The sequence below is a fragment of the Ursus arctos genome, unplaced genomic scaffold (assembly GCF_023065955.2).
Source record: "Ursus arctos isolate Adak ecotype North America unplaced genomic scaffold, UrsArc2.0 scaffold_12, whole genome shotgun sequence".
Taxonomy (NCBI): Eukaryota; Metazoa; Chordata; class Mammalia; order Carnivora; family Ursidae; genus Ursus; species Ursus arctos.
In genome coordinates, this window is record NW_026622786.1 from 35,808,370 (window position 1) to 35,835,223 (window position 26,854).

At 40.7% G+C, this 26,854-nt stretch overlaps 1 protein-coding gene across 9 annotated transcripts in view; it reads left to right on the forward strand.

The window, feature by feature from the left end:
* DDAH1 (dimethylarginine dimethylaminohydrolase 1) overlaps nucleotides 1-26,854 on the forward strand; it is a 231,930-nt gene that overhangs the window by 84,629 nt on the left and 120,447 nt on the right. The window contains exon 1 of one of the 9 annotated variants that reach the window (XM_026497682.4): nucleotides 17,183-17,623. The exons of 7 other annotated variants lie outside the window; for them this stretch is intronic. In XM_026497682.4, the coding sequence (XP_026353467.1) occupies nucleotides 17,321-17,623 (303 nt within the window). In that variant the 5' untranslated portion in view covers nucleotides 17,183-17,320. Of the gene's footprint in view, nucleotides 1-17,182; nucleotides 17,624-18,082; nucleotides 18,243-26,854 lie in introns of those variants that run through there. One more of the 9 variants, XM_048220228.2, reaches the window with a different exon arrangement.

The window sequence follows — 26,854 nt, forward strand, 5'->3', positions numbered from 1 at the left end:
GCCTGCTTCTTCCTCTCCCACTCCCCCTGTTTCTGTTCTGAACCTCTCTCGCTGGTTGTCTCTCTCTCTGTCAAATAAATAAATAAACTCTTAAAAAAAAAAGAGAGAGAGAGGATGCAGGACACTGGGGTAGCTCAGTCAGTTAAGCATCTGCTTTTGCATGATGGGGGGGAAGGGGGGGTAAAGTTGAGCACAGTGAAAGGAAGCCAAAAATGAAGAATATTTCTATAAAATATAAATGTAAAAATGAAAGTTAAAAAAAGACTTAAAAACAAGGAGTTGATGAAATAAGAAACTCGTTGAAAAGGAAAAAAGAAAAGGGAAATTTTAACTGAAAAGATAAATGAATCACGAAAAAACCCCTCAAATTCTATATACTATTTTCCCCTAGCACTGGAGTTTTGCAGTTCTGTGTGCTCTGTAAACTTGGTGTTGGCCTGTTGTTCCAGCTGGTCTTTTGGGGGAAGGGCCTGCTGTGCTGATTCTCAGCTGTCTCAGGTAGTCAGAGTTACACTGTCCCTTACCAGGGTGCCAGGCTCAGTGTAAGCTGCTTTGGGTTGTTCTGTGTGGCTTTCATTCCCTGAAGCCATTCCCCACCACTTCAGAGGATGAAAATAAAAATGGCAGCGCCCCAATCTCCAGACCTGGAGCTGAAAGTTTCCGGCCCCCTGTCTTTCCCTCTTAGGGAAAAGCAGTCTCCACTTCTGTGTGCGCAAACACTGCAGATTCCTGTGGTCCGAATCCACACTGATCCTGCCAGGGGAAGGAGGAGGGTCGCCCCATTTCTGCCCTTTGCAGTGCCCCTGCACAGAGAGCGGTCACCAGATCCTGCTGCGGTTCCTGGTTTATGGCAAACTGAGCTGAGAGCCCACTCCCAGGCTCGCTGACGGTAGCCAGTTTCCCCACTCCAATGCTTGGGAACTCTGCTGGCTCAGGCACCCCCGTTTTTCCTCTGACCCCGGGGATCCCGAGACCACACTGTTCCACCTAGGATTCTGCCCTGCTTCGCCTCCTGAGCACCTTTCAGGCAGGGACGTCTCTCACTGGAGCAGACTTCTGCAAGTTCTGATTTTGCACTCCAGGGCTATAGCACTTTCTGGTAGCCAGCTTAAAGAGGCTCCCTCCCCCCACCATTTATCTTCCGATATATACCCTCAGATTCACTTCTCTTAGCCTCTACCTTGCAAAAAGTGGTCATTTTTCTATTTGTAGAATTCCAGCAGTTCTTTTCTTACATCTCAGGTTGAATTCATGGGTGTTCCGAATGACCTGTTAGATATCTAGCTAAATTCAAGGGACCAGATGAAATGAGATCCCCTACTCTTCCACCATCTTGCCTCCCTCTAGCATTTATTTTCTATAACATCTTGAGATCTAATGTACAGCATGATGACTGTAGTTAATAAAACTGTCTTGTGTACTAGAAATTTGCTAAGAGAGTAGATCCTTGCCACACGCACAAAAAAAGAAAGTGTGTTTGGAGCTGGATATGTTGTTAATCAGTTTGACTGTAATAATTATTTCACTATGTATATGTGTATCAAACATCATGTTGTACTCTTTAAATATATACACTCATTCTTTAAAAAAAGCACGCAAGATTTGCAATAGATTGAATGCAGAAGATATGAGAATCCAGCTGTCCTCCATTTGTAAAAATGTAAAATAATGCCACTCAGTACATACTTTTGTTTTGGAGATTATGGTTATTTTTTTTTCATAAAAAATATATTATTTGTCTTCACCTTAAAAAATCCAAAACATTTTCTGTAGTAATGAGCACCATCAAAGCTAGAGTTCGATATCCATTTGAGCACAATCCTTATTCTTTTCTCAGTATAAATAGCACATCTGTTCTTAGTGGCATGTGGCTGAAGGCAAAACTTGAATCCAAGAGAATTTGCTGGGCCTTAGTTCTGATGCCATTTCTTGCAAGGTTTGAAAATAAAAATGACAGGAATCTTGGAATATTTCTCCCACTCCAGAATTTTAGTTATTTTGCAGTTACCAAATCTGCAAAATCTCCAGATTTCCCTTCTTCCAGGAAAGAGTGTCTAAATTAAATAATTAATTAAGCCCTTTAAAAAACCAGTAGTTCCCTGTGGGTTGCTTTTATAATTGCCTCTACACTCACCAACTAAAGGTCTACCTACGTTAACTGTCTGATTTGTTCTCAATATAACATTTTACCTACGTAACTCATGCAATTGTTGATTCTATAGCTTGTGTCTCTCTCTGTTTGTTATAATCATCTTCAAAATTGTAAGGTCCCAGAAGATAAGACTGACTATCCTTCATTTATTTTCTATGGGGCCGAGGCAGCACTATATGATATTAAACAGGTAATAATTATTTTTAGTGTGATGACGATGAAGACGGGAATCTAAAGTAGGCTGATAAAATGTGAATTTAACATGAAAACAGAAACTTATTGAAGCTCTAGTGCTATTTATAGCACACCGTAGTCTATCAGCTGCTGAAAACAGTGATGAAAATGTTCAAAATAGCCAACTCCCAATAATTCAAGGGTACATGGGTCCCTTAAGTTGCCCTACTGCCAAGTTTCCGTTTTTGTGACTCCAGCCAGAGTTGAGAAGGCACACAGGAGGTCACATAAACGAGTTTTCTGAATATTGATATTTCTGATAATAAGGTTACTTAGAAAGTAGTAACGATTGCTAAATCATTATTTTGAGGAATTTTTGTAGAATTTAGATCTTGATGGTCAACTTGCGTTAATAAATCAACATTCATTGAGTGCATGGTTGGTAGAAACATGGAGGGATTCCTTGTGTCAGAAGCTCTGTATGGCAAGTCTGACTGTGGAAGATCTTGTAACCACAGGAGAAAATCAAACTGTGCATCCTGATGAACTAGCAGAGCTTGGAGGAGCAAGCCTTAAAGACAAAGCAGTTTCCTAGAACTGAAGAATTTAACCTTTGTACTAGTCCTCCCTTTTGTCAGCAAGAAAACTGTCAAGGTTGATTTCAAATGAATCATCCTTGGTATTTTTTCACCCTAAAACTGCTTATTTGTCACTTCATAGAAATTGCTATTTGTCCTCAATGGTATGCAGTACGAGCTCAGACATTGCACACAATTCATTATACCACAGAAGTTGAAAAAAAACCCCACATTATTTACATATATATTAACGATATTAAATAAATAAATTTCCTTGAGCTGGCTATGTATCAATAAACTCAGCAGTTTTAGAGTTAAGGTCTGAAACCACAGCCATTTTGTCACTTAGCCGTCAGTGTTCTTCCAAGAGAGATTAGGAAATGTTTGGCTTGGAGACAGCCTTTAAAAAATACTGAGAAATGCTTTTTGCCAGATCTATTAATATTGCTTCTACTTAGAACACATTTCTTCACATTTTTTAAATGTTTGTAAAGCATGCTTACAATAGCATTCCTTTCACCTTTCAAGCCACCCCAGACCCCTTAAGCACATGTGTCTTCAAGACACACTTTGAGCGTTTCCACTCCTGGAGCGCATCTATCTATGATCAAATACGATCACATGCTCTAACGGGAATCGAAATCAGTGTTATGACTCCTACAATTAGAGCAAGTGCTCGGCTTAATGACCGGGAGCTGAGGAGCAGATAATGAACGGCACCCTGCACAGCCTTTAGTGCTGAGTCCTCACATTGCCCGTCCAGCTCCACAGCCTACAATGCAGAAATCCAAAAGGCTCTGCAAAGCAGGACTTTATAGTAACAGATTTGGTGGCCTAGACTGATGAGAAGTTTAGAGTCCTTATTCTAATAGTCCCATCTCACTACATGGGAATATTAATATGTTAGACTATGGGGTGCTGGCCCAGGCCTACTGGGGGTGTTCTGTAAATACATATACTCACCACATTACCTTTCTAAAACTACCCCCAAAACCAAAAAATCTAAGTTTTGAAGCATATCTGGCACTAAAGATGTGTATAAGGAATTTTTTATGCTAAAGACTTTAACACAGAATCATTGTGGACAGTAACTATTAAGTCTTCCATCACCTATGTATATGGGTGGTTAGTTGTTCTCATAACACCTTATACAAAACAATAACACTTATCATAACATAGTAATAGTTTGTTTTCAATCTCGTATCTTCTGGACTAAACCGACAACTCTTCCAGAGAAAAACTGCCTTCAAAAAATAGTTTATTGGTTATTTGCTCATTATAACACAAGTACATGCTCCTGGAAGAAAATTTGGAAAGTACATAAAAATGTGCAGAAAATGAACATGACATATAATCCCACATATTAAAGACAACCACAGTTCCTATGCAAAAAAAAAAAAAAGTTCTTTTTTTTTCCTATGCACATTTTTAAAATAAAACTGGGATTATACTAAAGCATTATTTTCTTTTTTCCTCCAGTTTCATTGGTAATATTGACATAAAACACTGCATAGGTTTAAGTTGTATGGCGTAATGACACACGTACAGATCGTGAAGTGATTACCGCAATATGTTTAGTTAACGTCCACGATGGATGGAAGCATTATTTTCAAAAGCTTTATTTCTAGTGGCTACAGAGTATCCCACAGGTATGGAGGACCATGATTTATTTAACTACTGCCTTATTCTGGAGCTTTCTACTTGTTCCCAATTATTTCAATGAACAGAGTTTCCTAAGCAGATTGTTACCCACAATGCCTGGCACTTAGTCACTCAATAAAAAATATTGAATTGATTAAAGTTATTTTCATCTACTAAGATCCTAGCACAAATAGGTTTATTGGGTTTAATTAGACACTTAGGAGGACGCTGAAAGAATGAACTCCAGAGCGAATACATCTTGATTATGAAGGGGGCAGTTTAAGGTGGGCTGAGAGAGGCAATGGGGAGAGAGTTGCTAACGGTGTGTGGGGTGGGGAGAGGGAGCTTTGAAGACCTTCTAAGATGAATTTTGACTATGTCAGTTTGACCTACTGAGGGAAGTGTTGGACCATCTACAATGGTTTCGTTCTCCCAAGCTTCTGAAGAAGTAACTGTTTTGTCATGTGATTCTGTTTTCTCTTTCAATTGCTTGCAGTCCTTCCTTTGAGAGCAGACGTGTGCTCTTTGAATTTAATTGAATGTTGCTTTAGAATAATGTGACAAGGAAATATCATACTCTTAGATTCCAGTATGTATTAAGATAGGTATAGTAATTTCTGAAAATTCCAAAATCAGATCTGTGTGAACTCCAGGAAATGTGACTAGGCCAGCCCAACAGGACTCTCCCTCAAGCAGAGACAAGCAGAATGCAGGCTTCACCCTAACGGGATTAAGACAGGGCCCAGCAAACTGAAGTAGCAATAATTGATTGTCTGGTGTTTTGATGATATTCACTTGGGCTCCTCCAGAATGCCTGTTCCCAGACCATGGAGAGCGAACACTGCCTGTTTTGATTTAGGGCCAAACCTACTCTACGTTCAGACTATGTGAAATTGTCATAATACTCAAATAAGGAATTAATGGTGCAAATACGAGTCATGGTAATATTAGAGCTCGACGTATTTGTTTAATTTAATTAAGCATTTAATTTCCTTCTGGTGTTTTTTATAAAAGAAAAATGAAAGAGAGGAAAAATAATCTGTTATTAACTACTTTCAGCTTTTCAGTTACTACCTCTTGGGCTAGAGCAAACCATGAGTCTTTTAAAAGCAAAACACAATTTAAAGGAAAATAACAATTATGTTTAAGCTTTCAAAAGGCAATGGAAATATAACTTCCATTAAAGGGTGTATTACTTTCACCATATTCCTGAGAATAAATATTATAAAGAAATATAAAATTATATAGAATACAATATTATAGTGATATAAATCCTGAAGACTATTCCCTAAAATGTTAGTCCATTCTTTGTCAGTTAATATTCATCAGTGTTTCCTGACAATGCCCAGCCTCTTTCCATGATCTCCTCCAATCAATCAACCAACAACCAATCAACAACCATTTCTGATGATCACCAGAAAACTACAGTGAGGCAGACAATATTGCGCAGCTCAAGAAATATTAACAAGTCAAAAGGAAGGATATAACTGGAACGATAATCCCTAAAATTAATTAGGATGTCAGAAAGAGTTCTTGGCAAAAAGTAAATTAGCATTGAAACATCTTTCTTTTCTTCTTAAAAATGCATAAAAGTGCAATTCTGGTTTTCCTGCATAATATTCTTATCCTTTTTCCCCCTTAAATGAGGTAGCTATCACAGAATGCCCACAGGGTGGAAAAAATGCTTTCCAAGGTAATCTTCCTGTTTTTTTCTTTCTGTATTTTTGAAAAAAATCTTTCTTTAAAGGTTTTTCTAATGCTTTCCACTTTTGAGTTGGCAGATGACATAATTAATTTTTTCTTAGTTATAATAAATACATTAAAAGTAATTTAAGAACTGAGTAGAGAATTGAAGCCCATATGTTAGGATATAAAAGCATAAAATATCTTAGACTGGTAAATTATTGATAATCTGTGCAGCATTTTATACTGATGCATATTTTGATTTGCTGGCATGTTTAAATAAATTATCAGGAAAATTTAATAAGTAGCTACATGTATGACCTGTATGAACACAAATTTCCATTTTTCTTTGGCTTTCAGATAGAAGTTGAAACGTATATATATATATATATATATATATATATATATATAATGGAGATAGTAATGTGAATCCTAAATCACATTTAAAGAGTTAGATAATCTTGGCATGAGTTAGTCTTGATTTACATTTAAACTAAACTCATATCTGTGATACCACCAAGAACTATTATATTTTCTGCAGATGATGTTTTCTTAAGGTAGTTTTTCATGCTGATTTCTCTGAGTCTAGGTGACTCTCATGTAGGACATCATTCGGTTTGTAGAGGATGCTTTTCTTGTTGTAAAAGGCTGTAAAGGAGGCCTGCAGGCAGGTGGCAGATCATTGGCAAACTCCCCATCATTGGGGAAACACACTTGGTGGAGCCCTTGCCTTGTATGGGGCTCTCAGCTGGGCACTGACACTTAGTTTCCTCACTTTTAAAATGAGTTAACAGTATCACCACATTCCAGCTGTGGTACATGGATTTCTCTTTCCTTTCCTCAAACACATTAAGCTCCCTCTCACTTTTTGTCTTTGCTAATATGCTCCCTTAGTTTGGAATGTTCTCTCCAATCTTAGTTAATACTTAGCCATCCTTCAAGTCTCAGCTCAAAAGTCACCTCCTCAGGGAAGTCTTCCTTGATCCCCCCCAGACAAATGGGATTTCCACCATTATATGTTCCACCAGTCCTCTTCCTGTATAGCACTTAGTTTATAAGTATTTAACTATATGATTGATTAATAGCTGTCTTCCCTACTAGTGTCCAGCGCTAGTCAGTAAATAGTGCTAGTTGTGTAAATAAATCTATATGTATGGACCCCTGATTTTAACTCAGGAAGTTAGCAATACTTCAGGAAATTGAAGGCAAATTCTCTGAAAAAGTTATATAAATATTTTACTGGAATAACAGAGCTTGGAGAATAAAAGCATGGCTGATTCATGATAGGCACTCCTTCCATGAAGAGGTAGTGTCTATTTCTGCTCTCTTTGATCTGGACAGGCCTGTGACAGCTTTGACCCATACAGGATGACAGAAATGAGGGCTTGCTAGTTCCATGTGTCGCCCTTAAATGGCTCGGCAGTCTCCACTTCCCACCTGTAGGAAACCAACCATCTATTAAGAAGTGAGACTACTCTGAGACCACCATTCTGTGAAAGCCCAAGCCACAGGGAGAGGCCCTGGAGGAAGAGACTCAAAGGAGATAGAGGCCAAGGAATACTGAAGCACTGAAGATGTGAGTTGAGGAAGCCATCTTGGAAGTGTATCCTCCGTCTCCAACTGCCTCAACCAATTCCACGTGGATCAGACATGAACCACATAGACAAGCCCTTCCCAAATTCCTGACTTACAAATCAGTGGCAAAATAAAATGATTGTTTTAAGCCACTAAGTTTCAGGGTAGTTTGTCATGCAGGGATAGGTAACTGGAACAAAGAGTAAGAAAAGTAAATTCATGATGATGAGTTGCTGAGGAAAGATGATTCAGAGGAGAATATACAGAGAGGGTGAAATAAGGAAATGTGTAGCAAGAACCTCAGAGGTAAGAGCTCAGGTAATAGAGAGGTTGAGGCTTTCTCCATAAAAACCACTAGAAGTTTGCAAGCTACCCATTTATGCATAATGCAGGTCCCAATTTAGAGGACCTTCTACTATAATTTTATGATGGCGCTGGGAAGAAAAAAAGTGTAGGGAAATAATCTGACACCATTTTTTACATGACTTTATTTATAAGAGTCGTCCCTGTACATTGTCAAGCATATGGAATACAAATAACCTAATTTATTTAAAAGGCTGTAGATTTTCACCCAATATTCAGTACAAGAAGGTTCCCATTTGTCAGGGGAAGTTGGGTAACAATTTTGTTGTAATGAGATTTGGCCCTAGAATGGGTATGTAAAGCTTTACTCAACCACGAGGGGAATGAGAACAAGGAAAAGGATTACCTTTCATTGAAAGCCTATTTTTGTCAGGTTTTGCATATTTTCTTCTTCCTCTTCTTCTCCTTCCCCTCCTTGTTCTTCATCATCACCATCATCATCATCACAGAAGCTGATAACATTTGTTGAGTGCTTACTCTATAAGCTATAAAGCTTTATTTACATGGATCATCTCAGTCTTTATAACACCATAAGGTAGGTGTCATATTCATTTTACAAATGAAGAACCCAAAGCTCTGTGTATTAAGATGATTGATCAGGATTGTATAGAAGCCAGGATTTCAACAAAGGGCTCGCTGAATACTGACTAAACCAGTGAGAGGACAGGGCACACATATGTCATATTTGTTTAAGATAATTTTATTTAATCCTTTTAATATCCATCTTAGGTGGGTATTACTATCCCTGTTTCGCATACAAGGGGCTTAGGGTCAGAAAGGTTAGGCAAATTGCACAAGACTGCACACCTGTGACAGAGCCAGGATTCAAACCCAGACCATGAACTCTACTACTGCATGGCAATTAACAGGTATTTGGAGGAATAGAATCATAGACTCTTGGCCTGGCATAATCCTCTAATTTTATAAGAACTGAAACCCATTCTTATGAAGGTGGGCTGATGAGAGTAGAGAAAGGTGCATGCTATCCTTTGCTTTAATTAAGTCATTCTCTAAACACCTGAATTGACAATTCAGCAATAAAAAGGTATGTCTGCCGAGAGCTCCTCAGCTAGCAAGTAATACAGCACTGTGATGAGAGTGAAAATGAACACAGGTCCACCACAGCCAGCTTAGGGGCCTTGGGGAAGTCTTCTTAGAAGGGGTGATGCCTTCACTGAGTCTTAAAGGAGGCCTAGGAGTTACCCAAGCAGGGATGGGATCAAGCACATTCCAGGTGATAGAACACCATGTGCAGATATCCACGTAAGACAAACGTGACCAGAATGAGGGTGTCTTTAAAGGGGTGTCTTGCAGGACGTGATGAGACATTTGGACTGTATTCTGAGCATAGGAGAAGCCACTGGAGGATTTAAGCAAGAGAGTGTCATGGTCAGATTTGCAGTTTAGAAATACCACTCTGAATAGGAGGGCTGTTGCAATAATCCAGAAGACCAGTAATTATATTCTGGACTGGGTGGTGGCAGAGTTGGAGAGACATCGATAGATTTGAGCCATTTTAGGAAGATTATCTGTCAGAACATGATGGTTGATTAAACGCAGAAGCAAAGGAGAAAGCTAAGCTAAAGATAATGTTCAGATAACTGGCTTGAGCAGCTCTCAATGGAATAGAAGGGGAGAAGGATCCTCGGAGGAATGTGTTTCTGTGTTTCTGTGGGCATGTTGACCTTGGAGTTTCTGTGGGAGAGCCAAACAGTGGTGTCTTCTAGGCAGTTTTGATGCACTGGGGAGATTGCAGGGCCAGAAATGAAGGTCTGGGCATTGTGGGCATTGAGAAGTTATTTGAGCATTGGGCCTACATTAGTTCACCCATAGGAGGGAACATGTAAAGTTGGAGGAAAAGACAATGAGGCTAGATAAGTCTGGGAAACACTAACATTTAAAAGCAGTGGGACAAGAGGTGCCTGGGTGGCTCAGTCGGTTAAGCGTCTGCCTTAGGCTCAGGTCATGATCTCCAGGGTCCTGGGATCGAGCCCCACGTCAGGCTCCCTGCTCAGCGGGGAGCCTGCTTCTCCCTCTCCCTATGCCCCCCTCTCCTGATCATGCTCTCTCTCTCTCTCTCTCTCTCAAACAAGTAAAATCTATAAAAGCAGTAGAATGGAGGAAGGGAAGGGGGAGGAGGGGCAAAGGAAGACGAGAAGAAGGGGAAGAAGAAGGAGAAGCAGCAGCATTAGCCAGGAGAGAGCAGTACCACTGATGCAAAGGAGGAAGCAGGAAGGAGGATCCCGAGGACACGTGTGTTCTGATGCTATGCTAAAACAGTTGTGGATTGATACCACAAGAGCAAACATGACAATTCCCTGGAATTACAACACTGGCAGTTCATTGTTCTTCATAAGGAAATGAAGCAGCTTCATTTCATAAGGAAATGAAGGGGGCTTATCAAAGCCCAGGAGCATGTGAGCGCACGCACACACACACACACACACACACACCAGTTTCAACTACAGAGAGATGTTTTTCTTTTCTTCAACATTTAGATTACCTAAAATTTGAAAAGGTTTTTCCCACAATCTATTTCTGCCCCACAAACATACATTTAAGTAAGAAAGAACCATACGGGATAGTCTGGAAAGACAATATTGCAAAAAGCTCTAAGAAACTGAAAATAAAAAGAATTCTAAAATGTCAGGGCCACAGTAACCTTTGCAGATCATCATAGAACATCACAACTTGTTCAGACTCGAAACATTTATGTAGTATTCTGTACTGTTCAGGATACTTTGATTATCTCATTAGCCGCTAATGTGGTCGTAATGAAGTAGATGACTCTGGCATCAATGGGTTATTACACTGCTAAGAGAAAATAATAAGCAGCATACGAGAGGAATAGAAAGGGGTACAGAGGTCTAGAAAGGGGAAATGTTCCTTGTATGGGAAGGGGTGGGGGGAAGAAAAAGCTGAGCTTTGAAGAGCCAAGAGCACTTACTGAGTGCTTATAGCATCCCCGTTACTGAGGTAAGCATTTCTTATATGTTATTTCATTTGCAGGACTTGGGTGTGTAGCATGGTGGAAATGGACATTTTACACAAAGGCAGATGGAAACTTTGGTATTCATCGTGATGCCTGGTACAAGAGCACAACACTAGTAATATTAGGGTTGATCATTAATTGAATACTTCACGGTGCCAGGCACAATAAGAACCTTTGTCCATGCTATCACATTTCAGCCTCAAAACAACCTGGAGATTAAGGTATTATAACTCCCACTTTACATATAGCTCTCATTTACATATAAATTTAAGTGAGTCACCCAACTAAGCTCCCTGGTGAAAAAACCAATGCATGCTCAGCTAAGAATTTTGAAGAGAATGCTTTTAGAGGTATGGGCAGGGTAAAGACGATGAACAAGGGATGTTGAGGTATCCAGAGACTAGCAAAACTGGGAAGCCATTGCCACCCCCAGATGTAGATAATTTGAGGAACACCAGTAAGCAGTTCAGCTGACCTGCAGCAAATTAGCTGCTTCTTTCCAGAACATGGGGGTTAGGCATTCTACCTTTGCGGCTTTTGTTGACATCTTTACATTGAACACACCTGTGATGGTTGTTATGCTGGATCTGTCAGTACGTTCTACAGCTACTCTGACCAACGTTCCAATGCCAGGAAACACTTTGAGAAACTGGAGAAAGTGGATGGCCCTAAACCCAGCCTCCTTATACATTGAATATTGCCAAATACTCTTTCTGAAAATGCTGAATTGACCTTTTTTTTTTTTTTTTGCATTTTGTTTTTTAAAAAACGTTCAACGGCATGTGCTTAAAAGTGGTTTTTGGAATGTGTGCTATTACTTCCGTGTAAGTAGTTATCAGAACCCAGCCAGGAGCTGGAATCACCCAAAAGGGGCCACCAGACAGAAGCTATGATTATACAAGGGTGTGAATGTTGTAGAACCATGAAAAAGTAGGAAAGGAGTGAGAGGAGTAAATATGTTGACCTCTTTCTCCCTTCCTGCCCTCCAATCTCTGGTAATTGCCTCCCACTGGCCAAAGTCAACAATATGGGATCCCAGGTGGTGCAGTCCATGAAGATCAGTCCTCCAGAACTTAGAGTAAGATAAACAGTGAAGCACAGGTCTAGGCACACCAAGGTTACGCAACTAGAATGCAGGAAGGCCAGGAGCCAAAGTCAGGTTTGTTGTGCCTTAGTCACTGCTTATATATATTCCTCTACCATGTACATTGTAGGTACTTGGTAAATATTTGTTTAGTGAATGAATTACCAGATGAAAGTTGAAGAAACTGAAGTTAGGAGGCTACACATTTTGACTTTAGAAACCAGAGCCCTGACTACCCTGGAACCATCTTCTGGTCTATAACCTACTGCCTGCCCATTCAACCAAACATCATCCACTCCTTGGATGTCAAGGAAACTCTGTGACAATGGGTGTCTTCCACTGTAACCCTTTTTTGCCTCAAATTTAACGATTATTATGTGGGAACACTCAGGACTTGTTGTCAGAATGCATACACCTGGTACTTACTTGACCCAGTATTTCTAGCACCAAAATGAATGAGGACACACTTGAGCTCTCATTCTCTTTTAGGATTCCAACCCCCATCCCCAAATACCCATTCCCCAGTGAAAGTAAATCTTGAATCTTCTAAAAGTAGAGTAAGAAAGGACTAAGGCAGGAATCTCTGTTTTAATCCTGAAGTAATTACTATCTAAAATTGACTCCAAATGTAGGTACCAGCAATAGTATCAATGGAAAGGAAAAGTTACCTTTGTATCAGTGTCCACCCAGGAGAATAGAAGCAGCTCTAGGTATTTCAAATGGAGGAAATTTAAACAGAGAATTGGTTATAAAGATCTTAAAATGTGTGGAAGAGAAAAAAGGGCAATTTGACCATAATAAACCGTACATTATTGGTGCACCTGAGTGGCTCAGTGGTTAAGCATCTGACTCTTGATTTGGGCTCAGGTCATGATTTCTAGGTCATGAAATCAAACCCCGCATTGGCCTCTCCACTGAGCATGGAACCTGCCTGGGATTCTCTCCTTCTCCCTCTGCCCCTCCCCCCATGCATGTGTGCTGTAAATAAATAAATAAATAAACCCTACATTATCTTCAAGACTGCAACCCCAGTGCCTAGCACAATACATAGCATGTAGTAAGGGTTTAATAAATATTTATCAAATCTATGATTACATCTGTGGGTGAGATTTGGTCTGTCACCCTAGGAAAGCCATGGTTGTGTTGGAAAGCATTAGGATACCTGTATGATTCTGATAATTCAGTGAATATGGATATGTGGTTTGACCTTTGGTAGGAAATCACATTCAGAGCCTTCTGTTCACAATCTGTCAATGGGTAATATTTATTGAACATCTGCTAGATGCTAGGTACTATTCTGGACATTTTTCTAAGCACCTTGTATTACTAACTTAACCTTCATAGTTGGTAACTGTAACCTATCATAGAATCCATGATAATGGATTCATCGTTTCCCATTTTACAGATGAGGATGAAACTGAAGCAAACAGCTTTTAAGAAACGGGTCTAAGATCATACAAGAAAATAGCAGACCCACACTTCCACCCACAGAGTTTGGCTCTAGAAGTTGCCTTCAGTCTCCATCCATACCATTTGTCTCTTCATTGCTCAAGTGAGGAAAGCTTAACCTATCTTTCTACCTTTATTTCCCATTTTTCCCATTGTACTCTAGGGCAGAACCCTGCTGCCTGTTTCTGTGACCTGTTACCTCTTCTTTCTGGGCCCACAGAAGACTGTATTTCATAGCTCTTCCCTGTGATTACTGCAGCTGTGACAGCTCCAGCCAGAGGAATGTGAGCAGGGATGACGTGCATCACTTCCTGGCCTGGCCTGTTAAGCCTCTCACACATGGTGCTGTACGTTCTTTCTCTTTCTTTCAGCTTTAGAAAGAAGCATTGGTGAGCTTGGGTGCCATATTTTGTAGTGTTGGAGCCACAAAATGGAAGAAGGCTGGATCCCTGCATGTTTCTGGGAGAAGAGTCAGGAACCAATCAGGACCATCTGTGTTAGACTTCAAGCAAACAAGAGATAAACTTCTACCAATTTCTACTTGATTTGTTATCCCTGGAACATGTGTCTGGCTTTTGCACATATTTTTCCTTAGAATTCTCATTCTCTCCCTCCAATTATTCACATCCTAAAAAGTATTCAAGTCCTAAACCAAGTCCATTCACCTCCAAGCAGCTCTCTTCCACACCCATCAGCCACAATGATCTCTCTTTCCCTCAATTCCTGTAGCACTTTGTTGTCTATGCCTTTCATGTGCCCTTGTCATAGCTTCAATTTCAGATGTCTTTTTTTCCCAGTGTGGATGTAAGCTCTTCAAAGTCAAAGATCATGTTTTTATGCTTCTTGTATGTCTCTCAAGTATGTAGTATGGTGTTGTGCCTTGGGAATTTTCAATAAATATTTGTGGGAAAAATGAATTTATAAATGTATTAGGCTCAATAAAGTCTATTTTCCTAAAAACAGTCCTTCATTACTCAAGCAGGAAGGCACGTAAACTATAATTTACTGGAGCTGGTGTTCTTATTATTCTTTTTCACCGACATAAACATTCTAACACTTTTGACAACTGCTTAGAGGAGACAGAAGGCATGCTTATCAAATTTCAGATGACACAAAACTAGGCTAATAAATAATGCACAAGATGACAGAATCAAAACTAGGCAAGTGGGAATGAAGCAGACGGATTTTAATAAGGATTACTACAAGATTAAATTTTTAAAAACCAATGGCCCAATTTCAGTATGCAAAGACATGGCTAACAGAAAAAACTTTCAAGTTTTAATTGGCTGCTGGGCTGATATGAGCCCAGAGTGGGACACAGGACCTCACTCAAAGTTAGGCTCAGGGCACTGAGTGGCGGCAAAGTATTTAGGCTCTAAAAGGGCACTGGCATGAATTAAGGTTGCTAGGTAGAGGCCAGTTGGAGGTGGATGGAGCCTCGATGTTGAGTAAAGGGAAGAACAAAGTCCCAATTTTAGCCAGGTCAAGCTCAGCACATGGGTTGGCTTTCAGCTGTAACATTAGTGGGAATCCCTGTCCGAGGTCACCATTAAGTGATTTCTGACACTAAGCTAGTACAGATACGGCAGCCTGGGTCCCCTGAGAGTTTTGCTCAGAGGTAGAACAAAGTAGGTCTTAAAGGTTTGTTATTTTAATTTTGGCCCCACTCTCCTATGTCACGGTCAGAGCTGTCCTTCACTTAAGACCCCTCATTTTTGAAGCTGAGAAATACTGTGTCACCTGACATTTACATTCAAGTCACCTTTGAGACAGGGGAGAGAAGGCAGATCACATCTTCTCTGGGCTCGGTTGGGACAACCATTCCAGGATCCTCAGGCAGATCTGCTCCTAGAAACCCACATTTCCTAAACACTGGGATCAGAATTCTGGCGAGAAGCCTGTGGCCTAGGCCTTGGCACTGATCGTCAAAAAGCGAATACAATCTTAGGTGGTGTGAATAGAAGCCTAGCATCTGAATAAGGGTCCTGCTGTCATCTGTCACGACACACAGGAAGAACTGTTTCTATTCCAGATACCATGATTAAAGGGATATAGGCAAACTGGTATGTGTCAAAAGGAAGATGATCAGAATGTTGGAAACTAAACCACTAGTTACTTTTTGGTGGTTCAGGCTCAAGGCCTAGAAGGGGTCAAGATGGTGGGTGGGAGGGTGGTGTCAACGTAGATATGAGAACTGTCTTCAGATAACATGAATGCAATTTTGTGAAAGAATACGAGCTTGTTAGGTGACGCTAGAAGACAGAATTTGGACCAACAGGTTTTAAGGCCAAAATGAAGATTTTAAGCATTATAGCTCTTCAAAAGTAGAATATGCTTTCTAAGTAGGAGAGGCTTAAGATGTTCAGGTAAAGATCTTATGACTCGTATATGTTTTAGCTGGAATTCACGACCTTTGGGTGGGAAGTTAGAGGATCTCTAAGGTCTCATTCAAATCTAATGTTTAATCGATCTAATCTTTAACTTAGAAATGTGCTACAGAATCTGAGGAATCTGAGGAAAAGATTATTACCTGAGATTATTTTGGAGTTATGGTTTGGTTTTTGGAGTGGATCTTCTCAAAAGAAATAGAACGCATGGATTATTTAATCTGCCATATGTAAGGGGAGAAAAATCGTGCCATTAAGAAGGGAAAGGCACTCCCTGAGGTGTATGGAAAAAGAAACATTCAACAAATACCATGGGAATTGCACTGAGTCTGTACAGGCGTGAAGGGAATGTCAGGGAGAAGGTTGGAACCCTTCTTTCCCAGTGATGAGAAGTTGTGACGCTGTGTTTGACACCGCGCAAGGGGAGCGCTTGTCTATAGTGGGGAAAACACGCTTGCTCTTTGCCTCCCTGCATCTGCGGGCCCTGGAGACAAACACACCAGAATCACATTGTTCGTGACAACTGATGTCCTTGAAATACTGTGTTTCTATACCTCTATTCTACTCTCTACGTGTGTTTTTGGACTCTTCCTCTTTCTCGCGGATGGGAAGAAATATATTCTTTTTATAATCTCTTGTCTCACTTGGGGTGAGAGGTCATTTGCAGACCTGGGTAGGAAAACAGATTCTCACGCTAGCAACTGGGGATGGTACCACGTGCTGGGCAACCTGGGACCAAGAGAGTAGGGAGAGAGGTCAAAGTATTTATCCACAAAGGAATCATCCCATCCTTTGCCTCTTAACCACCAAGAAGCCCTCCAGTCACTCTGCTCAAACCACTGCACGCTCTTCATGCTCTTCCTGTGCGCCTTGGGGTCGACGTGAGGTGTGCACCTGCGGCGGAATACAGGCAACCTAGGGTCCGGGTCCACCGAGGTCCTCCACCTGCGCACAGCTCTGGCGCTCACTCCTCGCGCGGAGCTCGCCGCTACAACTCCCGCCTCGGCTGCAGCAAACCCGAAAGCGCCGGGGTGGGCGCGCGGGTTGCGCGCGGGCCGGCGCCGGGAGCTCTGGGCATGCTCAGTCGCTCGGGCAGGGCTCCGGGCGCGAGCGGGGCTCCTTCTGCACCACATTCATCTGCTGCCAAGGGGAGCCGCCGGGCGCTCTCAGGCTCGGCGCGCGCTGCCCGCGGGAGGACCCGGCCGCCGCGCCCCCGCCGCCGCCCCGCCGCTTCCCGGAGCCATGGCAGCGCTCGGCCACCCCGCCGCCTTCGGCCGGGCCACCCATGCCGTGGTGCGGGCGCTGCCCGAGTCCCTCTGCCAGCACGCGCTGAGGCGCGCCAAGGGCGACGAGGTGGATTTCGCCCGTGCCGAGCGGCAGCATCAGCTCTACGTGGGCGTGCTGGGCAGTAAGCTGGGGCTGCAGGTGGTGAAGCTGCCAGCCGACGAGAGCCTCCCCGACTGCGTGTTCGTGGAAGACGTGGCCGTGGTGTGCGAGGAGACGGCCCTCATCACCCGACCCGGGGCGCCGAGCCGAAGGAAGGAGGTAACTGCCCGCCCGGCGACGCAAGGGGCGCGGCCGGGGACGCGCACCCGGCCCTCCCCCGCCCCCCGCGCGCGAATTGCCCGAGGAATCGCGGAATTGGCCCCTCGGCTAGTTCAAAACTTCTCGTTTGGGGGAGAGGGTGTGTGTGAGAGGGAGTCCAACAGAGGGAGAAGTTCATTGTTCACGCCTCCTGGTTGTCGGTACAGCTTGGGTGCCTCCAAGACGCCCCGACTGAGTGTGGTTGTGCGGACTCCAGCAGGTGGGTGGGGTGGGGAATCCATCCCACAGGCATTTTTATTTGTAAAGATTAAACAGTGGTAAAGACAGTGCAACTCTGAGCGTTTCCCAGGGAGCGGGGGCAGAGGTTTGCCTCTCCAGGCAGGGCGAGGGCTGGGGGGGGGGGGGGGGCAGCGCTGGCTGGTGACACTGTAGCCTAGAACTCGGAGTCCTGCCTAGGACTCGGAGCAGCGCGAGCCAGATGAATGAACCGGGTGTTGGTGCCCACAGACCTAGGGCGTCCCGAGTTACTTTTTAGTGGTGGCGAGTGAGTCCGGCAGAAAGGGACGAGTGTCAGGGGAGTGGTTTGCTGGTGAGCTGTGAATACGTGTTCATGAATAGGGTAGGTGTGAAAAGCTGTCCTCGGTGTAGGGTGTTGGGCGTGTGCATCTGTGCGTTTAATTAAAAATGGTTGTTTCACAAATTCCATGGTTTTTACTCTATGTTTTTAAACTTATAGCAATTAGAGCTTTTTGCGTTCTCAAGGGAAAGTGACTACTTTAAAATATCGCAGCTTTGTAAAAATGGCTGTGATAGCTTTAAACCCAAGGTAGGTTAGTGGGGAGAGAGAGAGTGTGTGAGAATGGATTTTAAAATGCCATCTGGCCTGGGTTCCCCTTATCACCAGGCTAAAAGCCCAGGCTCAAGAATCTCCGTTTCTATTGGCATCAAGTGGCATTGCAAGAAAATGGTAGTTTCTTTCATATCTGGACGGGTTAGGGATTTTTCCCCCTATTTTGTCTTTATTCGATGCACATTGGAAATGCCCTGTAGAGCTTATAGTTAAAATATGCTTATTCTACACATGCTTCACTACTTAGTGGATAGAATCATAAATGGGCTGAGAGAATAAGCATATTGCGTTTCTTTCTTACTGAGACAATTCAGCTTTTGTTCACCCTACCTTAGCAGAAAACAAAAAGAGTAACAGGTCTCATTCTCTCTTCCTTGTATTTCCTTTGCCACACCTTTGAGTCATTGAGATGGCCCACTCTATTTTAAACTGATAAGCATATAATCCCATTTGAATACTTTCTAGTGTGTCCTAGGCTGTATGGCACAACTGTGGTTTGTGCTTAAAAGAGTAAAAGAGATTTCAAAAACGCTTTCAAAATGGTAGTCTTTGATGAAGGTAGTCCAATTTCATGTCGAGAGACTGTCGCACGTTTAATCATCCATTTCATTTTATTCCTAAAATAAAACCTTCCAAATTTTGGCCTTTCTGAATGTAAGTGGGCAGTGATCTTTCTCCCCTGTCAGATTTTGAGGCATACATTTTAAATTGGCTTCACTCATATCAATCTGGTGACCCCCTGCCGGATAGTGTGGTGGATAGGAACGCCAGACTGCATCTAATTCTGTGACCTTGGGGAGTGTCTCTGGCCTCATCTTTCTCACCTGAAAAGCGGACATAATACCTCTTTCATAAAGTTGTACTAAATTTATTAATCCATCTGAAATTTATAGGACATTTCATGAATGATGGTTGTTATTAATTACTTAACAGTGGGTCATGGAAGATTTACTTCTTTTGAGCAGTAAGAAGTCTACTGTATACTGAACTAGTTACAGTGACATTTCCCCTTCCCACGGTGAAGGGGAGTCATTTTCTCACTTTAGGATCCATCCTAATCTACTATGTAGCACTTCTTCGCAGCTTGAGCTTCCTACAGGTGCATGTTGTCTCCCAAAAACGCCTTTGCCATTGCACATGATCTGAATCAGCAGAGTAACAGACCTTCCAGCCAGAGAGAGAAATACGGGGAGTTGCGTTGGATGGGGTACTTCTGGAAAGCAGGGCTATGCAGGGTAACTAACACTCTTTGAAATCTCTCACAACACCAGTTCACTGCCTTAGTTGTTGAGTGAATAAATGAATGCATGAAATGCTAACTAATATTAACAAGTTGATAATAATTACTTCAAGGCCCCATTTGGACGGTTATATCTACTTCTCATGTGATATCCGCTTCCCTAACTGAAATTCCACAGCAGCGAAGGCATTATTTTAAGAAGATTGCCCCCGATCTCCTTGCCTTCTGTCTCCTTACTGTCCATTTCATTCTTCACGCTGTAGAGTCCAAGTCTCTAAGCTGGTCTTTCTAAAATTTAAATCTGATCCTGTCCCTGCTCCGGTGAAACTTCTTGAAGAACGTCCATTAAGCTCGATAAACTCATTCAGCTGGACTTCCAGCTTCAGCTGCTTCTCTGACCCTACCCCAGATGCCTCCCAACCCTTTGGCTCAAGCCAGTTTCTTTCACTAAAGCTCACCGTGCTATCTTTTCTAGGGATACATTTCTCCTTTGTCTGGAACATTCTTTCTCTTTCTTCTTCTCCCTTTTACCGAGCTGTTCTATTCATGTGTCACTTCTCAGCTTACTGTTATTAATATTATTAGCTAATCGCTACTTGGTGCTTGCCATTTGCAAACATAGTGCCAGATTTATGACATGGATTTCATTGAATGCCCACGTCAACTCTTTGAGCTCAGTACTGTCATTATTCTTATTTTAAAGTTGATGGAACTGAGGCGTAGAGAGATTAAATACCTTGGCCAAGGTTATAGATTGGAACCAGTGAAACTAGGACTTGAACTCAGGTTTGTAGAATTCGAAAGCTCTAGTTCCAACCACTGTGATACTAAACAACCAAGTATAGGATTGGTCCTCCTTTTATGAGCACTTGTAACTCTCTGCACTTCCTTCTATGGTATCTTTTATACCATATGATAACGGCCTGTTTTAGCTTTCTGTATCCCCCCACTATTATGAAAACTGTCAGGACAAGGATCACATCTGCATTCCTTAACATTTTATTCCCAGGACCTTGCACACAAGAGTCATGCAGCAAACGTTTTGTTGAACAGGTGTGTCCATTACTTTAGATCAACCTTAGGTTTCCCTGCTTATGACATATTTGGTGTTTTGCAGACATTCTCAGTAGAGTCCCAAAAGTTTCATTACAAGTGCAGGTGATTTATAACTGTTCTGTTTTTCTCTTCCTCTCCTTGTACCTGTCTCTTGTTATTTTGCTTGTTTTTATAGAAATCCTGAAAAATTCCTGTATCAAAACATCATGTTATATTTAATGACTTTTCTTCCTTGGAAGAAAAGACTGAGAACTGAACTCAAGAAAGTAAACTTTCTGTGAAAGCCACAATGGGGCCTCCCAAGATTAATAAAACACGGGTGCTGTCTGCAGGAAGCTTCAGTTTTAGTGAAGAAAACTGTACAGAGTCAGCAAATAATGTTAATTGTCTCATAACTCTGTGTCTTCATGAATAGGAATATTTTAATGTTTAATACTTGAAAGACAAATTAATTATCTTTGAGAACCAGTCATATTTTAAATGAATTCAGCTTGATTTTAGAAGAAAAAAAAGTCAACCTATCAATGTCAACATTCTGTAAACAAATATCTAAGAGCTAAAGTACGACAAATGACCGAGTGTAAAGATTGGGTTTTAAAAAATTAAAATTTTTGGATAGGTTATACATTTCTGCAGTACCAAAGTCAAAAGGTTCAAGAGGATAGATAGGCAGTGAGTGTAAGTCTCCCTACTCTTGTACCTGACTTACCCCGTTCCCTTCCTTAGGGGCAACTGCTAATACCATTTTCTTGATTTTCCTTCCAGAAGGTTTTTAGTACCTAGTAAATGATTAACTGATGAAGGTTACTCAAGCAAAATTATAAAGTAGATCCTGTGCCCTTTTGCCCTTCTTTCAGAGTCATTTTATCCTTTCCCAGGTACCAAGGATTAGTATGTGGGCTATTCTGCTAGGTGAAAAACCACACAAACTCATTCTCACAAGGAGATAATGGCCTTAATTACCCTTTCCTGAACCATTTGTATTTTTAGGGACCTCTTGAGGGAGAAGGCATTGCATAGCCCAAGGTAACAAATTCAAAAAGTGAAATTGAACATTGGGTAGGGACATGGAGACATAAATGGAAGGCATGAGCAATACATATTTAGATAGAGATTCCCCTTTTATTAGGGCCCTAACCTGTTTGGACCTACATATTTTAACTCTGGGTTTATTCTTTGGTTAGGCTAAAACCATAACCCTGTTGATCCCAGAGGCAAGGTGAGCATCAAGACCATGTCTAATGACTACCCAACATGCGCTAAGTTATGTGTGTGTGTGTGTGAATTGCAAAAGATGGTATTATTATTAGCTCTATTTAAAAGAAGGAAACTGAGGCTCAGGTAACCAGAGTTAAGTAAGTTGTCCAAAGAAGCACAGCTAATAAGTGACAGAACGGAGGTTTTCATGAAAATGTGAAGGTCATTTATTCTTGAAGCGCTTGTAGCCAATTGTGGTTAATCATAACAGAACATTAAATCAATACAAAATAACTACCGGAATCCTTTTTTATGCAACTAATAATATGCAAATCTGAGTTGGATATTAACGAAGTGAATGTTTTACTTCCCTCCTATCATAAATGCGAGTAGATTGTTTTCATTTTAGTTAAATAATAATAATCTGATCATTTACATGAAACCCCAAAATTCCGTAGGCACAATTTGTGCAGAATTGTATCTTCTTTACCAGCAGACTGGATGATTGCTTTTTAAAATGCCTATTTTCCTCAATCTTCTTTTTAACATCAGGTGAGAAAACTGCCCTAAGCCATAATTAGAACTTACTCTTATTCTCACCAAGATGGAAAGTAAATGTGCCAGAGGCTCTTTACATGGCAGCCGATTAGCGACTCTTGATAAATCGTCACCTCCAACTGGTTAGAACAACTGCTCCCTTTCAGGATGTTTCTTTTTTGACTCTCCTTGGCCTTGGCAAAAAAATGTTTAGAAATTGATATGTCTTGGAAACTGGAGTGCATCTATTATATAACGCAATCTATTCCCATGCAGTTGATCTTGAAAGCCTTGAAGATAAAGAACAGAATGATGACTAGGGAGTGACTTCTATTAGATACTATTAGCTGAAAATGAGCTTTCTGCAGATTTCTAGGATCATTAGAGGATCATTATAAGACTAAGAAGGCAGAGATGGATTCAAATATGCTGGAAATTTGTTTTTGCATGTATTTAAATTCTTGTTGAGCTCAGATTTCTTCAAAATTAGTTTTATTATAGTAATGGTAGGTATCCATCCATTAATATAAGCCACAACACAGAAGAGTCTACTTAAGACTTTTGAACAAACAGATTTACCTTCTTTTGCTTTTGAATCATACATAAATTATTCATGGCCTCTTATGAATCTCAGTATAAATTTGGAGATGCATGTTTTAAAAATGAGTGCTGGTTATTGTTTATTTTATGGGCATTTGCTATTAAAATCTGTAACCACTTGAGAAAGCCTCATTTTCTAACTGGAGACTTGGATACATTGTAGCATTCGTTCCCCTACTCAAAGGGTATCATGATTAAAGGTAAAATAACGGAAATTTTAATGAAAGAAAAGTTTCACTCATATCTTATACAGAACACAGTGTGTTGTTCATCCCAGATAGTCAATAGATATTTATTTACCAAAGCTAAATTCCTGATGTTCCATCAAAATGCTCCCCTGACCTTTGAAGTTAGCTTTTATTGCTTTCCCTAAACTGATATTAGGTATTAAATCTGTTAGGGTCCTCAGGCTTATTTCATGAGCAGGCACTTTTCATTCAAATGGACAAGCAGGAGTCATCTCAAACAACAAATGCCGTTTAAAAATGTGTGCCTGTAATGCCATCCTAGTTCCCTTCATCATTGTCAAACAATTTAATAATGTACATTGTCTTCCTGAAGCTGAGTGCTAAAGGAGCAGTAGCATCACATGCAGAGAATAAATAACCAGACTTTAGACTCCTGTTTCTAAATGTTTAGGTCATCCAAGCAAGTATGACCAGAGAAAACAGCACAGCAGAGTACAAAGATGAAAGTACACATGATTACAGGGTTGGTTTAATTTTGCCCAACAAATCAATGTGGGCAAACCTGACTTAGTTTATATTAGCAAATTAAAGAGAATACAACTTTTAAGCTGCTTTTGCAACTGGATGGGCTATAGGGGTAAATTATCATTATCACGAAGATGACTACATCAACATTTTGCTTGGTTTGAATATGTGTGGTTAAATAAACCTTTGCCTTAATGAAAAATATTTTGCCTTGGTTTCTTTGTTCTTGTTTTGTTTAAGAAATATGAAAGTTTTCTAATTTGCTTATGGTACTAATTATGAGTGTCATGATTGCATTAAAAATGACTGTACTTTAGAAGGTAAAGGAATAATAGTCGCATCACTCCTATATGTTTGTGCATTCATTTTTTTAAATTTTTATTTTGTTATATTAGTCACCATACAGTACATCCCCAGTTTTTGATGCAATGTTCCATGATTCATTATTTGCATATAACACCCAGTGCACCATGCAATATGTGCCCTCAATACCCATCACTGGCCTATCCCAATCCCCCACCCCGCTGTTTGTGCATTCAGCACCTGTCTACTTCATGCCAGACTCAATGTTTGGTGCTAGGGAGACACAGCTGAATTAGACAACACTGCTGCCCTCAAGATCTCACAATTCACTAGGGAGGCAGACTGGTGGCAGATGCTTGCAAAGGGGACAGGAATCACAACAGGTTTCTGTCTAGTGTTATGGAAGCTCCAGAACTTCTCCGAAGAAGAGAATATTGAGCTAGAAGTAACCAGGAAAGGAAGAGAGGCAGCCTTCCAGAGACAGAGAGTACTGTAAAATAGTCAGTAAAAGTAATTTCATTAACGTGGAAAAGGATACAGGATTGAGTAAAGCCTGCCTATGCCCTCTCAGAGCTCTGAGGTTTTGGTTCCCTGGGTCCACATTCACCAAGAGCACTCCATCCTTAACTGTATTTCCTGTTTGGGGTCTAAAGGGATTTGACCCCCTAACACACCCTATTCCTAATTGTCCACTCCAAGTCTGAGACTTATTTCTTGGGGTTGCTAGAATGCCATTTGGCAGGGGCAATAATTTTTCCTCTTTGGCCCCAAATTTGCCACATTAGGATGTATCAGGTAAACCCGGCCTCCCATAGTATACAGTTATATATAACATTATCCATGTCAATGGCAAGTAAGAAAAAATTACTTCCTCTTCGCTGTCAAAATGTATTTTTACTCACAAATCTTTCCACCTTGGCAGTAGACATTAGTGAATCTCACACTAAATCAAATACAGCCTAAAGTAAGCATACACGTGTACTCGTGGGTTAAATTTTGTACGTGCTGCAGAAGGCAACGTGGTAGGGGTATAATACTATTGTAGGGATCAGGGGACACTGGTTTCGATTTTTTTGTAGCAATGTGAATATCTAATATTCTTTCCAGCTTGGAGATGCTGTGCTTTCTTTCTGGATCTCAGGTCATGTTGGGATGGGACGTGGAGGGTGGGGAAATAAAGGGTAAGGAGATGTGGAAAAAATGATGGGGCAATGATAATAACTTACATTTGTGAGACGGGATTAGGTTTTGATGAATAAAAAATACTGGATTTTATTCAGCCTGAAACATTATGCTTGTCCTACTTAACTAACCAATCATATGAGCTCATGCCTTGCTAATGATAACTCATTGTGAGATAAAACTGAATTTCCTAACTCTATTTCAAAAGCTCAGCTTACTCAACCATTTATAACATATTTAAGCAATTTTTTGTTTAGAAAACTTAGATAAAAACCACTGGAAGAGTATAACATCCCTAGACCCATATACTGTCTGTCATCACATGACTTTCAGTGTCTGCCCCTTGATGTCTCTGTGGTAAATGTGAATCAATGGCTTGAAGACATGGAGAGCAAGTGAATGTGGAGTATATACTGGAAGTTGTGTTTTTATTAGCACTAAAAGTCTCGACTTGTCCGTGGCAGTTCTTTCTTATAAACCCTCCGTACATATGTGTTGATTTCTATTCCTGGCACTAGGATTTGAGTTTTGTTTTTATAATTTTGATTTTTATCTTCCAAAACTGCATAGTTATTTTTCTGAATAAAGAAAAAGAAAGATACCCATTTAGATGTAGCCTTTCTGTAGATAGCTATGTATAATTTAAGATTGTTAACAGTAAGATATTGTTGTAATTATCATTAAAGTTTGGAGATATGCTTGTGGTAAACTTAAGACATTTTTGTCTGAAATTATTCAGAGAGCTGAAATTAGCTAATTTAATGATATTGGTATAGTTAAAAGATGGTAATGGAAGAAAAACACATCCATTTTATTCTCTAAATTATTATTATTTTTTGGTTCGTATGGAACAATCATTTTACAAAGAAAGAATAATATAACTGCAGTTTGGCTTTGGGTCATATTTTAGGCCACTTTGATACAGACGTTTTCCAATTCCAGAGTTTTATATGGAGAAATTTAAATCCAGGGCTTTATTTTGTGGTTCTCAAATCATTTTGCTGTTGCCTTGGGTATTCTTCTAACTTTCTTTATGCCCTCTTAGTCCTTCATCAGCGGCCCAGGTTTTCTACCTCCCCTTTCTGCAAAAAAATAGTGTTGGGAGACAAAGAGACCCTAGTCACAAAGCGTGGTGATTTCTTCATTTTTATGTTATTCTCAAACTAAACATCTCTGAAGCTTTAGGCCTCCCCTAGTCTCCAGGATTTCCCAGGCCACCCCAAATATGTGAGTTGTTCAACAATGAATAGAGCACAGCTTCAAGACAAGACTTTTTGTACAGTCGTGTGTGTGCATGTTCTCAAACTGCTGCCCTCCACCTACCACAGAGGGGGCATGAAATCAATTTAGTGGGTCATGACCAGCCCTTTTATTTTTATTGTAACAGAATCAATAGAAAATGTCAGAGTGCACTGCAACATGGTAAGATAAATATAGTGTCATGAAACTTTTTTCACTTGTATACATTTGTGTCTATGTATACTAATTATGTATATAAAACGTTTCTTACTATAGGTTACTGCCAAAAAAAAAAAAAAAACCCAAAAAACCCC